Here is a 13,012-nt window from a genome sequence, read left to right as displayed (position 1 = left end):
AAACTGCGACATTCAGATATTTTCAGATATATACTTGAAATACTTTATAATATATTTGCTGATATAACTATTAAATTATAATTTATAAGAAACTATAATTTCTCAAATATTACACCAACTGCCGTAACCACTCTCATATGAGTTAACGAAGTCATCACTAGTGAGTACCCCGTCAACTGACTCGTAATTGGAGAGATCGAATTTGTCAGCCAAAAATGTATTCGGTCCATAAGTCGTACTCCTTTTGGTAGAGAAAAAGCTATTTATTTTAGATGTTGTCCTTATTAAAATCTATTGCGTGTTTTAGAAGTAAGTGGAGAAACAGACAGATGTAAATGGCGACTTTATGTTATTTTCAGATATCTACATGAATCATTTATATATTATTAATTAAAAATTCAATGAAATGTGTACAATATTTTTATTATTGATATCATTATTAAATTATAATTTATAAGAAATTATTGTGTCTCAAATACTTCACCAGCTGCCGAAACCACTCTCATATGAGTTAACGAAGTCATCACTAGTGGGTACCTCGTCCACCGACTCGTAGTTTGAGAGATCGAATTTGTCAGCTAAAAATGTATCGGCTTCATAAGTCGTACTTCTTTCTGTAGAGAAAAAGCTATCTACTCTAGACAATGCTTCTTCTTCTGTAGTAGTCTCCGCTTTAACTGTGGCAGGTTCTTCTGTGATCTTCTCGATGGGTGGTTGGGAACGGCAGAACCCCTCCCAGAAGAACCAGCCGTTGGGGCAGAGGAATATCTGCGGGTATATACGGCCATGTTTCGATAGGCAAACGTAGTAATGGTTGGGGCTGTACCGAATAGCACCTGTTTGGCCGATTCTCTTGCATTCCGGCACGGGAGTTTCTGTACATTGGCCTTTGGGTAGTTTTACCTGTAAGTTGCAGGAGTTTTGTAAATTAGTATTATATAATACTAGCTGTGCCCCAGGTTTCACTCGCGTGAAATTATACACTATGTGTTATTCAGATGTATAAGCTATATCACTGTACAGTTTGAACAAAATCCGTTTAGTAGTTTCTGCGTGAAAGATTATCAAACATTCATACTCACAAACTTTCGGGTACATAATATAAATAAGATAAAATTATAATAAAATTATGATAAGAGATGAGACATCTCTTATCATAATTTTATCTTGCTGGAGCGCTGCAACGCTGTTTTTCAGCACAAGACCTGGGGTGCTATTGCCGTCACTATCAATTATCATTATCAACAAGTGTAGGAACAACTCCTACAGTTTTTATTATAGTAGACTACTTGCTTTCAAAGGTCACATGATCAGGAAAGAAAGAAATAAACGACTCTTACCGAACACTGTGCTGTGTATGGATTGTAGGCGTAATGTCGTGGACAAAATGCAGTTCTCCTTTCAGCGTGCCTTCCATCAGGTAGTCCTTCTGGTGGTGAGCAGAGGTGGAACTTCCTGCAGTCGAATGCATCAGGGAATATGCCAACCTGTTCAAGAGATAGTTTTATGATTTAATAATACCTACTATTAATAACAGTCTCAGGACAATTCACACAGCGCCATCTAGACCCAAGTTAAGCTAGCTAAAGCTTGTCATGGGTACTAGATAACTGATACATAGATTTTGTTTGTAATTACATAAATATTACACATAGAAAACACCCAGACCGATACAAACAATCATACTAATGAATACAAATGTTTGTGCCGTGCGAGGAATCGAACCCGCGACCATCGGAAGTAAGGCGGTGTGCTAAACCGCTTGACCACCAAGGTTAACTATTCAAGCGGTTTGACGCATTATATTTGCATTCTAGTTAGTATGCGCTTAAAAACGGCCTCCGATCGATCCCCCGTCCAGTTCAAACGTGGATCGCAATTACGACGTGGGGGAAAAGGAGATTGTTCAAATTCGAATTCAAAATATCTTTATTCATGTAGGTCTATTACAGACTCTTATGATATGTCAAATCTACCGTCAGTTCGGTATGATTTCGAGATGAGAAGAATTGACAAGAAACTCAGCTCGTTTTTTTTTTAATGTTGTACATATTTACAATAATACTATTTTATTTAAATTCAAATTTGGGAGAATAGAGTGACCACCAGCATACGCTATATAAAAAAAATCAAAAAATCTAATCAGTGTTCGCAACCTGAACAGACCAGTACCCACTAGCAGCACCCGTTCACGAGTATGACGGATGAGCCAGCCATCATTGCACTCAACCATATTAGAGGGAGCACATCGACCCGGCCCACCACGCCGCCACAAGTTTGAACTTTATAGCGAGCATGACTGTTTCAAGTTACTCCACTACGTCATTTATATTATTTACAGCATAAACTGTACCAATCACAGTTTTCACACATTACAATATTTAATTTAGTTTATTTAAATTACAATATGTCATTACTAAATTTAGAATAAGTTTCTTTAGTGTTAATATTCTTTCTTTAGTGTTATATAAATAAATAGTGTTACTTTTGTTTTAGTAATGTGGATGAACTTATTTCTAGCAAAGTACCATGTCTATCTCCACGCAGTTCCCTCTGGATACCATCTTGATAAATTCCTGGTGTTTTTGTCAAGATGGGCTAACTGACCTGACCTCGTGATCATCTTATCAGCCTTCACTGGTGCCCCGCCAGCGAAGGCCGTTAGCGCATGTGAGTGCATTATTCCATTAACATCCATTAAAAGTAACCCCTAGCGGTGCCCTCAGATTAAAGTCATATCCGTCATGAAGGAGTTGGCCTTCAGCCGCTCCATAAGTCCTCCTTCGCGTTTGGAGTGCCATCTGCACTCGCCCCCTATCGTCCGGTGAAGCTGTAAAGGCTAGCTGCAGACAATAACATATATTTATATATCTGTTATCGAAATTATAATGCTTCATATATGCATCATATAATGAATTATTTCTACATTTTTGTAGAATATGTCAATTTTATATCTCAGGATTTTTTCTTATGCCGTAAACATTATCATCACTACATAGTATAAAACAAAGTCGCTATCGCTGTCTGTCCGTCCCTACGTATGATTAAATCTTTAAAACTATGCAACGGATTTCTTTAATAGATAGAATGATTCAAGAGAAAGGTTTATATGTATAATACATGTACACCCGTGCGAAGCCGGGGCGAGTAGCTAGTAAATCAATAAATTTTAATAATCACTTTTATACAGTCTACAATAAGGGAAACCTACCCTTATTGTGGATAGCATAATAGTGATTTTAAATTAAAACTCTCTGCAGCATTGTCCTTTTTAATATAGAGTGATTCAAGAGGAAGGTTTATATATATAATACATGTACACCCGTGCGAAGCCGGGGCGAGTAGCGGTTTTAATATATTTGTATATTTTATTTAAAGTCGAATTCTCCTATTTCCAATAATTTATTTATTTATTTATTTACATCGTACTAAGTGAGCTTTATAGTCTCCCAATATGCCCACTTAAGAAGATAATATACAAATACACACAATTATAAACACTAATTACACAAGAAAACAAATGAGAAAAAAAAACAATAATAATAATAATACCTAATCTCCATTTTACATACTACCTAAATAATCTACTGCCATCCTACGAAACTCCAGCAAATTACAAGTAAATATGTCTAGATCTGGAAAGCGACTAATATCTATATGTATGTATATATATGTACACACATATTAAAGTATAGCTGTTTGTATGTATAGGTACGGATTCTGCTATATAGCCTAAATGTTAGGAGGTCCTGTCTAAATTACGCAGTTTTGCAACACGTGTAGGCATAATAACGATCCCAAGGATTGACCCAGTTAGCCGCAAAGTCCTGAAATTGGCTAATTATAGTTTTTATAGGGGAATCGCCAACTTGGCGCGACCTTGGGTCCCCTTGGGTCGCGCCAAGTTGGCGATTAGCAGAGAATTAAATATAATTTCTACGTCATTTATTTTTATTTATTACATAACTAACTGACGCGTGCAACTTCGTCTGCATTTAGAGTTGCCAGATTTTTTTCAGCCTATAAATGGCAAACGTTTAATAATACGGGAATTTAGTTTTATACCCGGACAAATGAAATTATATAGTGACATACTTTATTTTTTTTATATATTTTTCTGAGAACATAGTTATAACATATTATTATTGGTTTTTAAATATTTATAAAAATCAATAATCGTAATTAAAAAACGCATATCAACTTGCTTTTTATTAAATTACAGATTCGAATACGGGACAGAGTTAGTCCCGCCGGGACATTTTAAACTAAGTCTAAAATACGGGACGTCCCGGGAAATACGGGACGTGTGGCAATGCTACCTGCATTACACTTACTTGACATTTATCATTCTTTCTCGACCAATTTACTTATTTTTACTTATTAATTTACATCATATATTTTTATATTATAGTGTATATGTTATTTTGATGTATAAGCATACATGTGTATACTGTAAACATATATGTGTATTACTGTAAAGTTTCGTGAAAATCCCTTCAGTAATTTTTGCGTGAAAACTGATTTTGTTTGTTGGTACATTTCAATGTAGATTATTTTTGTCAAACAGACTAAATCAAGCAAAGCTTGTGTTATGTATACAAGACAATTGTTAGAAAATACATAGACAATACCAACAATCGTACCTATGAATACAAAGGTTTGCACATGCGAATCAAACCCATGAATCGGAAGTAAGGCGGTGTGCTAAACCGCTAGACCACAAACATTTAAATCGGTTCAGTAGTTCTCGCGTGAAAGCCAGACAGATAGACAGACAGTCACTTTCACATATATAATATTAGTAAGGGGGAGGGGAAATTGATTATTAGTAATGTGGACTCATGACTCCATTACTAGCAATGCACCATGTCAGGATGAGCTCCACGCAGTTACCCCTGGAAACCATCGTGATAAATTCCTGATGAATTTGTCACGATGCGCTAACTGTCCTGACCTCATGTTCATCTAATCATCCTCCACTGATGATCCGCCAGCGCAAACCGTTAGTGCAGGCGGGGGCACCATTCCATTATTATAAATAAAAAAAACTAGGTTTGTTACCAGTGTGTTGTTTACACACCAGGTCATATGTTGAGCGAAGCGCGTTTATTCTAAAAAGATCTTGACCGATCGGAATTGTTTGAGTGGTAAACGATGAAGGCCCGAAGGTCGACCTTCGATGAAATTTTGATCTCACCAAACTTCTGTAGGGGCTGGTCTGCTCTAATCGCTACAACTGCTTTACTCTTATTTAGTTGCTCAACCAGTTGGTTGTATATTCAATATTTTCTCTATTTGAGTATTTACACACTTCAACTTAAAAATGTAAAGTAACAATAAAATTATTTAAAAGAGTAACACGCAAGTTTCTTTCTCGTTCTTCTTGTGATGAGACAGCATACTGATTGAGCAGTAGATTAAAAAATTCATGGTCATTAATGTTTGGCGAGATACAAATTTCATCTAAGTTCGACCTTGGATGAAATTTTTATCTAGCCAAACTTTTGTAGGGGCTGATCTGCTCTAATCACTACGACTGCTTTACTCTTATTTAGTCGCTCAACCAGTTGGTTGTATATCCATTAAAAAAAATTTTAATGATTTAACAAGACAAAAAGCGTATAAAATCCACATTCAGATATTATTAGAGTTAACCGGAAACGCAAGGTTTTACACCCTTGACATTTCATATCACTTTACACTGCTATCTGACTGTACCATCAGTATGATTGTACCAATTGATTGTCATTCCTGTCAGTTTGCACCGTCATCCACTATCGGAAATGTGCAAGTAATGATTTGTTTACAATCATCATGATTATAGAATTTTTTCTTCAGCGCGCAGCTCGTAGCAATCTTTGAGATCAGATTTGCACTCTTTGTAACGGCTTGACCAAAAGAGCTGACAAAAAGAATAGAATAGAATAGAAAATCATTTATTCAAATAAACTTACATTGAATCACTTTTGAACAGTCATCACATTATTTTTTTAATCTACCGCTCATTCAGAAGGCTGTCTCTTCACAAGGAGAACGAGAAAGAAACTTGCGCGTCGCTCTTTTAAATAATTTTATTGTTACTTTACATTTTTTAGTTGAAGTGTGTAAATACTTAAATAGAGAAAATATTGAATATATAACCAACTGGTTGAGCATCTAAATAAGAGTAAAGTAGTTGTAGCGATTAGAGTAGACCAGCCCCTACAATAGTTTGGGGAGACCAAAATTTCATCGAAGGTCGACCTTCGGGCTTCCATTGTTTACTACTCAAAGCAATTACGATCGGTCAAGGTCTTTTTAAGACTAAACGTGCTCCACTCAACATTTGACCTGGTGTGTAAACAACACACCGGTAAGAAACCTAGTATTTTTTATTTATAATAATGGAATGGTGAACCCGCCTGCGCTAACGGTTTATGCTGGTGGGGCACCAGTAGAAGACGATAATATGTGCATGAGGTCAACTCAGTTAGCCCATCGTGACAAATTCACCGAGAATTTATTACGTTGGTTTACAGGGGGAATCTTGTGGAGGTCAATCTGACATGGTACATTGGTAGCAATAAGATCATCAGTCCACATTACTAACAATTCCCTTTTTCCCCAACATACCTGGTATACTACGGCGGTGGTAAACAAGTATACGACCTATATGATGGTAAACTGTCACCGTAGCCTATGGACACCTGAAACACCAGGGGTATCACGTGCGCGTTTACAACCCTTAAGAAACCCTTATTATGAGGTAAAGTTTCTAAGGTTGTAACGAGTAATCTCTGAATCACTGAATTTACTGAACCGATTTTGAATTCTTTCAGTGTTGGATAGCCCATTCGTTAAGGAAGGCCATATGCTATATAACATCTCGCTACGATTAATAGGAGCTATAATGAAAAATGTAGCAAAAATGAAAGAAATCTGACACACACAAAGTTGCGAGGGACAGCTAAATAATAATATTAAGTAGTAGTATTAGTAATTAAAAACTAAGTATAAGTATCTGTTTGTAATTTCAAATTCCAAAAAACAGCAATATTCATAATATTAATACTAGATTTAAAGACAAACTTGCTGTCCCCAAGTATCGTTTAGAAAAAGTTAATAGGTCTTTTATGGGATTAGGTATAAAAATTTACAATAAGATACCAAAGGATATGTTGGAATTACCCTTAAATAAATTCAAAACATCTGTTAAATCATATTTACTGAGCAAAGCCTATTACTCACTAAACGATTACTTGAATGACGAGTGTGCATGGCAATAGTTGTTCATGCACTGAATTTTCATTTAATGTTAGACACATAATGTTAGACACCTATATAAAATACATTGTAAATAAACTGGCTTTAAAAAAAAAAGTAATTCAATTGAGTTTCTTGCCAGTTCTTCTCAATTGGATCTATATACCGAACTGGACGGTAGGGAAAAAATAAAATTATAATGTAAAAATTTGACGTTCATAAGCGGCTAAAAAGTCCTACATGAATAAATGATTTTTGAATTTGAATTTGAAAAATTATTTGCTTTTTATTAAACGCATATGAAAGTAACTTAAAACTACCATTAAATTAAAAGAAAAGTCATTCAGTAAAATAACTATTTCTGTCTGTCGCCACGTCCAGGCCAAAACTACTGATTAAAATGAAATTTAGTAGGCAGATATGATAAAGCCTGAAAAAGGACATAGGCTACTTTTAAAGCAAAGAAAGGGTTGAAAGAGGAGATGAAAAGTTGTATCGTCATTTTTAAAGCTAGGAGCTTGAAACTTATTTTTTAGGATGTTGAGTAAATAAGTAAATAATATAAATAAAAAAGGGGAAGGGGAGATCAACGTTTGTATCGTCCTGTTTAAAGTTAGAAGCTCGAACCTATTTTTTAAGCAGTTTATTAAATACTAGCTACTCGGCCCGGCTTCACACGGGTATTATATAAACCTTCCTCTTGAATCACTCTATCAAAACACCGCTTCAAAATCCGTTGCGTAGTTTTAAAGATTTAAACATACATAGGGACGGACAGACAGTGACAGCGACGTTGTTTTATACTATGTAATGATAATGATAAATGAATATAACATTCAAAATTTCTAAAAAAAATATTATAAGGGGGGTATAATAAAAGGTAAAATGCAAGTATCAAAAAAGCCATAGAAAAGTTTCATCATTATAGGGTCATTTTTGAAGCTGGAACGATGTATATTCTATGGCCCTTTTTGGATTAGATTATTGAGTATTTTTTTTTATTTTAGTGAAGGTCACTATTCCACGAGTACGAAATTGCAGGCACAGTTAGTTTTATTATAAGTGCACGTTTAGCACGTGCCACGTGCTAAATACGTGCCGCAAAACCGACCACGGCAATGTACCTGTCCCGCCTACACTACGCCATCAAGGAACAGGACATTGTTGACTACATCCGGTTGAAAAATAACCTGACATTGAGGGTGACGCAGCTGAAATCGAGTCACAACGCGAGCTTCAAAGCGTTCGTGGCCCGGGTCCCCACCAACATGCTGCCCACCTTCATGAAGGAGGACTAGCCCCATCTATCGACGCCACCGTGGCAGATTGCCGTCGTCAGTGCCGTGACCATAGAGACAAATTTATTTACATTCATTCATTCATAATTTAAGAGCTGTGCTCTTGTCGGTGGAGCTCCCGCCACCTTCCACGATCTTCTATCAGTCCCTTTAGCTGTTGATACGACACGACTCCAACTTTTTCTTTAACTTGCTTGATATAGCTGTGTCTTGGTCTTCCCATTTCTCTCTTTCCATCTATTTTTCTTTCAATAATGTTATTAATTAGTTCGTCGTGTCGTATCAAGTGCCTCAACATTTTTCCCCGCCTATTCTCAATAATATCTATGATCTGTCTCTTTTATTTACATATTCTGTTACAATTTATTATATATCTATAATAGATATATGTATGTATAAGATATAGTGAATTAAATAAATATATAAAATGAATAAAAGACAATAATAATAATTATTATTTTAATGTGTAAAGTGTAATTTGTATACAATTCATAAATGAGTTTTGCCTTTGTTTTATGAAGCTACGAAATGTCAAGGAAGACATTAACCTCTATCCATTAGTGATCTGAAGTATAACAAACGAAACAATAGGTATATATACGTGAATAATAGATTACACTAAGTAATCCGCTCGTTGATACACAGACAGATCTTTTGTCTCTATCTCACACTGGCTCAATCAGATAGCGCTGTCTGCATCGGACACGGTTAGTTGCTGATAATTTTTTTAATTTATTTATTACTTTGAAAGACGTTGGTCTAGTGGTTTAGCACAACGCTTTACTTACGATGGTCGCGGGTTCGAATTGGACGGTGCAAATATTTGTAATCATGAGTATGATTGTTTGTATCGGTCTAGATTCAATATCCATAATAGAAGCGTTGCTGAGATTGAGACTAGATGGCGCTGTGTATAATTCTGAGACATATAATAAAATCTTTCTGAAATTAAATACATATATCTCGCAATCTCATACAGATAATATTTGAAAGAGGAGAAATGGCAGAAGGTGGTAGATAACGCATTAATGGACTGAAAGAAAGGATAGTTATAATAATAACTAGTAGACCCGCCCACGCGCTGCTGTGGCTAAGGTTCTTGTAAATGATATTGCGACTATAAATTGAGATGTAACCTATCCTATCTTTCAAGTTGGATCAAATTGCACACAACGTGCAAATCAAATTTGCAATCGGTTCAGTAGTTTAGGAGTCCATCGCGGACAAGCAACGTGACACGTAATTTTTATATATAAATATATATACACATAGTAACCTACAACTCTCGTGCGATAATTTAGTGATAAAGAAAAATATGCTTACCTGTTCACATATATGTTCGTATGTCCTCAGCCTGGTGTTGCATTCAGGCACGTGGTCCGTGGAACAGAGCCCAAGTTTAGCATTACACGTGGTGCCATTCCTACACTGCATCAACGGTAACTGTAAACATTAAAAAAAAGGTATAACTGAGAAGGAAGGAAAGAATTAGGGATGTGATTATGTACGAAAATCCAATGTTTTCCATAGAATAATAATCGATAATAAGTATATTATTTATATACGATTTATTTTACATAATCGATATTTTTCCACTGCACTATTTTTGATACTACTGGTGTTCTGTTTTTTCTTTTAATTTTTTTGTTACAATGAAATTTTTGAACTACTTGGTTTAAAAAATCACTAGACAAAATATGTCTGTAAAAAATATAATATTCGCTTTATAATACTGAAATCCTTTGCAGAATAATTGAGTCATTTTTATATTTTATATATTAAAATGTAATTTTATTATATAACACGTATAATTTTAAAATAACCTTAATAACAATCAAACGTAATGTTACGTTGTTATATTAAATATATAAACAAAATTGTGATTAATAATTTATAACTGTAAAGTCGAAGTGGTTATGGCACCATAGATCACATCCACACAGTACGGCAGATTATACAGAAAACAGAAGAGTATAATCAACCACTGTGTCTAGCTTTTGTTGAATACGAGAAAGCCTTTGACTCTATCGAGACCTGGTCTGTTCTGGAGTCTCTGCAGCGATGCCAAGTCGACTGGCGATACATCGAAGTGCTGAGATGTCTCTATAACGCTGCCACAATGACCGTCCGAGTACAAAACCTGCAGACTAAGCATATCCACCTGAAGCGTGGTGTAAGACAGGGGGATGTTATATCCCCTAAGTTATTTACAACCGCGTTGGAGGATATGTTTGGAATGCTGGACTGGAAAAATTACGGCATAAATATTAACGCTGATTTAAAGCTGATAAATATTAGCTGGAAGGATAAAGTAAGAAACGAAGAAGTACTTGAACACAACAGAAAATAGACGAGGAAAATGTTAGGACACTTGATACGGCACGATGATTTCATGAAAATTATTATTGAGGGGAAAATAGAAGGAAAGAGGGGGAGGGGAAGACCAAGGAATAGCTACATCAAACAAATTGAGGACAAAATGGGAGTCGTGTCGTATCAAGAATTAAAGAGCATGATGGAAGATCACGGAAAGTGGCAAGAGCTCCACCGACAAGAGCGTAGCTCTTAAATTATGAATGAATGAAATATTAACGGCGAGTACAAAGCAATATGTTGATATTTTATTTTTTGTTTTTATAAAAAATATTTATTTTTTTTAAATAAAAAGTATGTCCTATGTTATTTCTAATACTCCCAAGAACATGTGTACAAAATTTCATTATGATCGGTTTAATAGTTTTTGCGTGAAAGCGTAACAAACATTCCAACTTTCACATTTATTACTTTAGTAAGGATATTTTGTCTAACTTTTTTAAAAGTCTATCATTGTTTCAAATTTGCTATTATTACAGGATTATTATAGAGGCAACTATAATAATAATAATAATCTCAGGACAATTCACACAGCGCCATCTAGACCCAAGTTAAGCTAGCTAAAGCTTGTGTCATGGGTACTAGACAACTGATACATATACATAGATATATATATATTTTTCGTAAATACATACATACATAGAAAACACCCAGACCGACACAAACAATCATACTCATGAATACAAATGTTTGCGCCGTACGAGGAATCAAACCCGCGACCATCGGACGCAAAACGGTGTGTTAAAATACTAGACCACCAAGGTCGTCAGACATAACTACATACCTTCAACCACCCTACTGGTAAGGGTACACAAGTGACAGCGTGTGTGCAGTTCTGACAAGTGATACCGGCTTCTGAGCATATGCCCTCCACGTCCAGCTCGCCGTCACCAAGCGAGTAGCCAAGAGGCACTCCAGCCATTCGATTACCGGACAAAACACCTCCAAGGTCGAAGGAAGTGGTTAGCTGGAAATGAAGTTTAAAATTCTCGTGTCACAATGTTAGTTACCTTACTCCTCCGAAACGGCTTGACCGATTTTAATGTAATTTTATATGCATATTCAGTAGGTCTGAGAATTGGCTACTATCTATTTTTATACCCCTAAGTGATACGGGTTGTCCACCCCTAACAGTTTATTTTTTAGATATTTAAAAAACATATATATATATTTTTATAACACAGGGGACAAACGAGCATGCGGCTCACCTGATGGTAAGTGTTTACCGCCGCCTATGAGCACCCGCAACACCAGAGGAATTGCTAGTATATTGTCGTCCTTTTAAAACGGAATAACCTCTGATGTTGAAGGTTTCATTATCGTACAAAATACATACAATACGAAATTTTCGGATTCCCTTCCATTTCGAAGGGGGATCGAGGTGAACCGAGCATCACCATCATCATCATCATCATCATCGTCTGCATCCGTCCCCTATCGTCCGGAGAAGCTGTAAAGGCCAACTGCGGCGAACAGCATTAGAACGAACGAAAAAAAAAATGAAAAACTACACATATACTCACAGATTTTGTGAATCCATAGGTGCACAATAAAAATATCTGCTTCCACATTTTGCGTGTTCATATGAATATAAATTTTAAGAGTGACAGATATAAAAGATTGTTGTAAGTACAATATTTGGCAGAACGGGATCTTTGACCTTTCTATCAATGTGGCATATTGATAAGAAGTGTTTTGTTTATTGATACACCATCACTAGTGAATGCTCGATGGATTCACATAAAATTATCTAAAAGGAGATCCAGTCTTTGTAAAAAGTCGTCTGGGTATCTCTCGCCACTTCTGTCTATACCAGCTGTCACGCGGCTCGCTTTGTAAGTGAGTTTCAGTAGAAGAACGAAGGTGTTGAAACAAATGGTCGTTCCCTACTTTCCCTTTTTCAAAAATGAATAATTAAAAGCGTTAAAAAACATTAAAAAACTGCCTTTACACTATACGTCCTTTCACGCGCGATCAGAACCGCACGCGATGGTGCGCGGGAAAGCAGCGCGCGTAATCGCGATTGATTGCTTTTATCATTTTTGAGTACACTCTATCGCCAGTGATTGCGTGTGAGTTTGTCATTTCACATTATTTTA

At 35.9% G+C, this 13,012-nt stretch overlaps 1 protein-coding gene across 1 annotated transcript; it reads right to left on the bottom strand.

Moving 5' to 3' along the window:
• Positions 1-480: 480 nt before the first annotated feature.
• Positions 481-12,508, bottom strand: LOC131852537 (uncharacterized). Its single transcript, XM_059203215.1, has 5 exons — positions 12,437-12,508; positions 11,698-11,880; positions 9,864-9,983; positions 1,341-1,487; positions 481-903 (listed from the first exon to the last, which is right to left on the bottom strand). Exons 1-5 carry the CDS (start codon positions 12,482-12,484, stop codon positions 481-483), a joined length of 921 nt encoding a protein of 306 aa, XP_059059198.1. The 5' UTR covers positions 12,485-12,508.
• Positions 12,509-13,012: the final 504 nt, after the last annotated feature.

Source organism: Achroia grisella, unplaced genomic scaffold (assembly GCF_030625045.1).
Source record: "Achroia grisella isolate CSIRO2021 unplaced genomic scaffold, CSIRO_AGI_Agris_v1 utg853, whole genome shotgun sequence".
Lineage (NCBI taxonomy): Eukaryota > Metazoa > Arthropoda > Insecta > Lepidoptera > Pyralidae > Achroia > Achroia grisella.
This window is presented reverse-complemented; position numbering and strand designations above follow the sequence as displayed.

What these genes read in the sequence shown, in the direction of transcription:
- LOC131852537 (XM_059203215.1), bottom strand. Translation starts at nt 12,484, where the DNA reads ATGTGGAAGCAGATATTTTTATTGTGCACCTATGGATTCACAAAATCT. An exon ending in ACGAACATATATGTGAACAG is followed by an intron (nt 1,488 to 9,863) that starts GTAAGCATATTT and finishes TCTCTTGAACAG; the next exon opens with GTTGGCATATTCCCTGATGC. An exon ending in CATACACAGCACAGTGTTCG is followed by an intron (nt 904 to 1,340) that starts GTAAGAGTCGTT and finishes TGCAACTTACAG; the next exon opens with GTAAAACTACCCAAAGGCCA.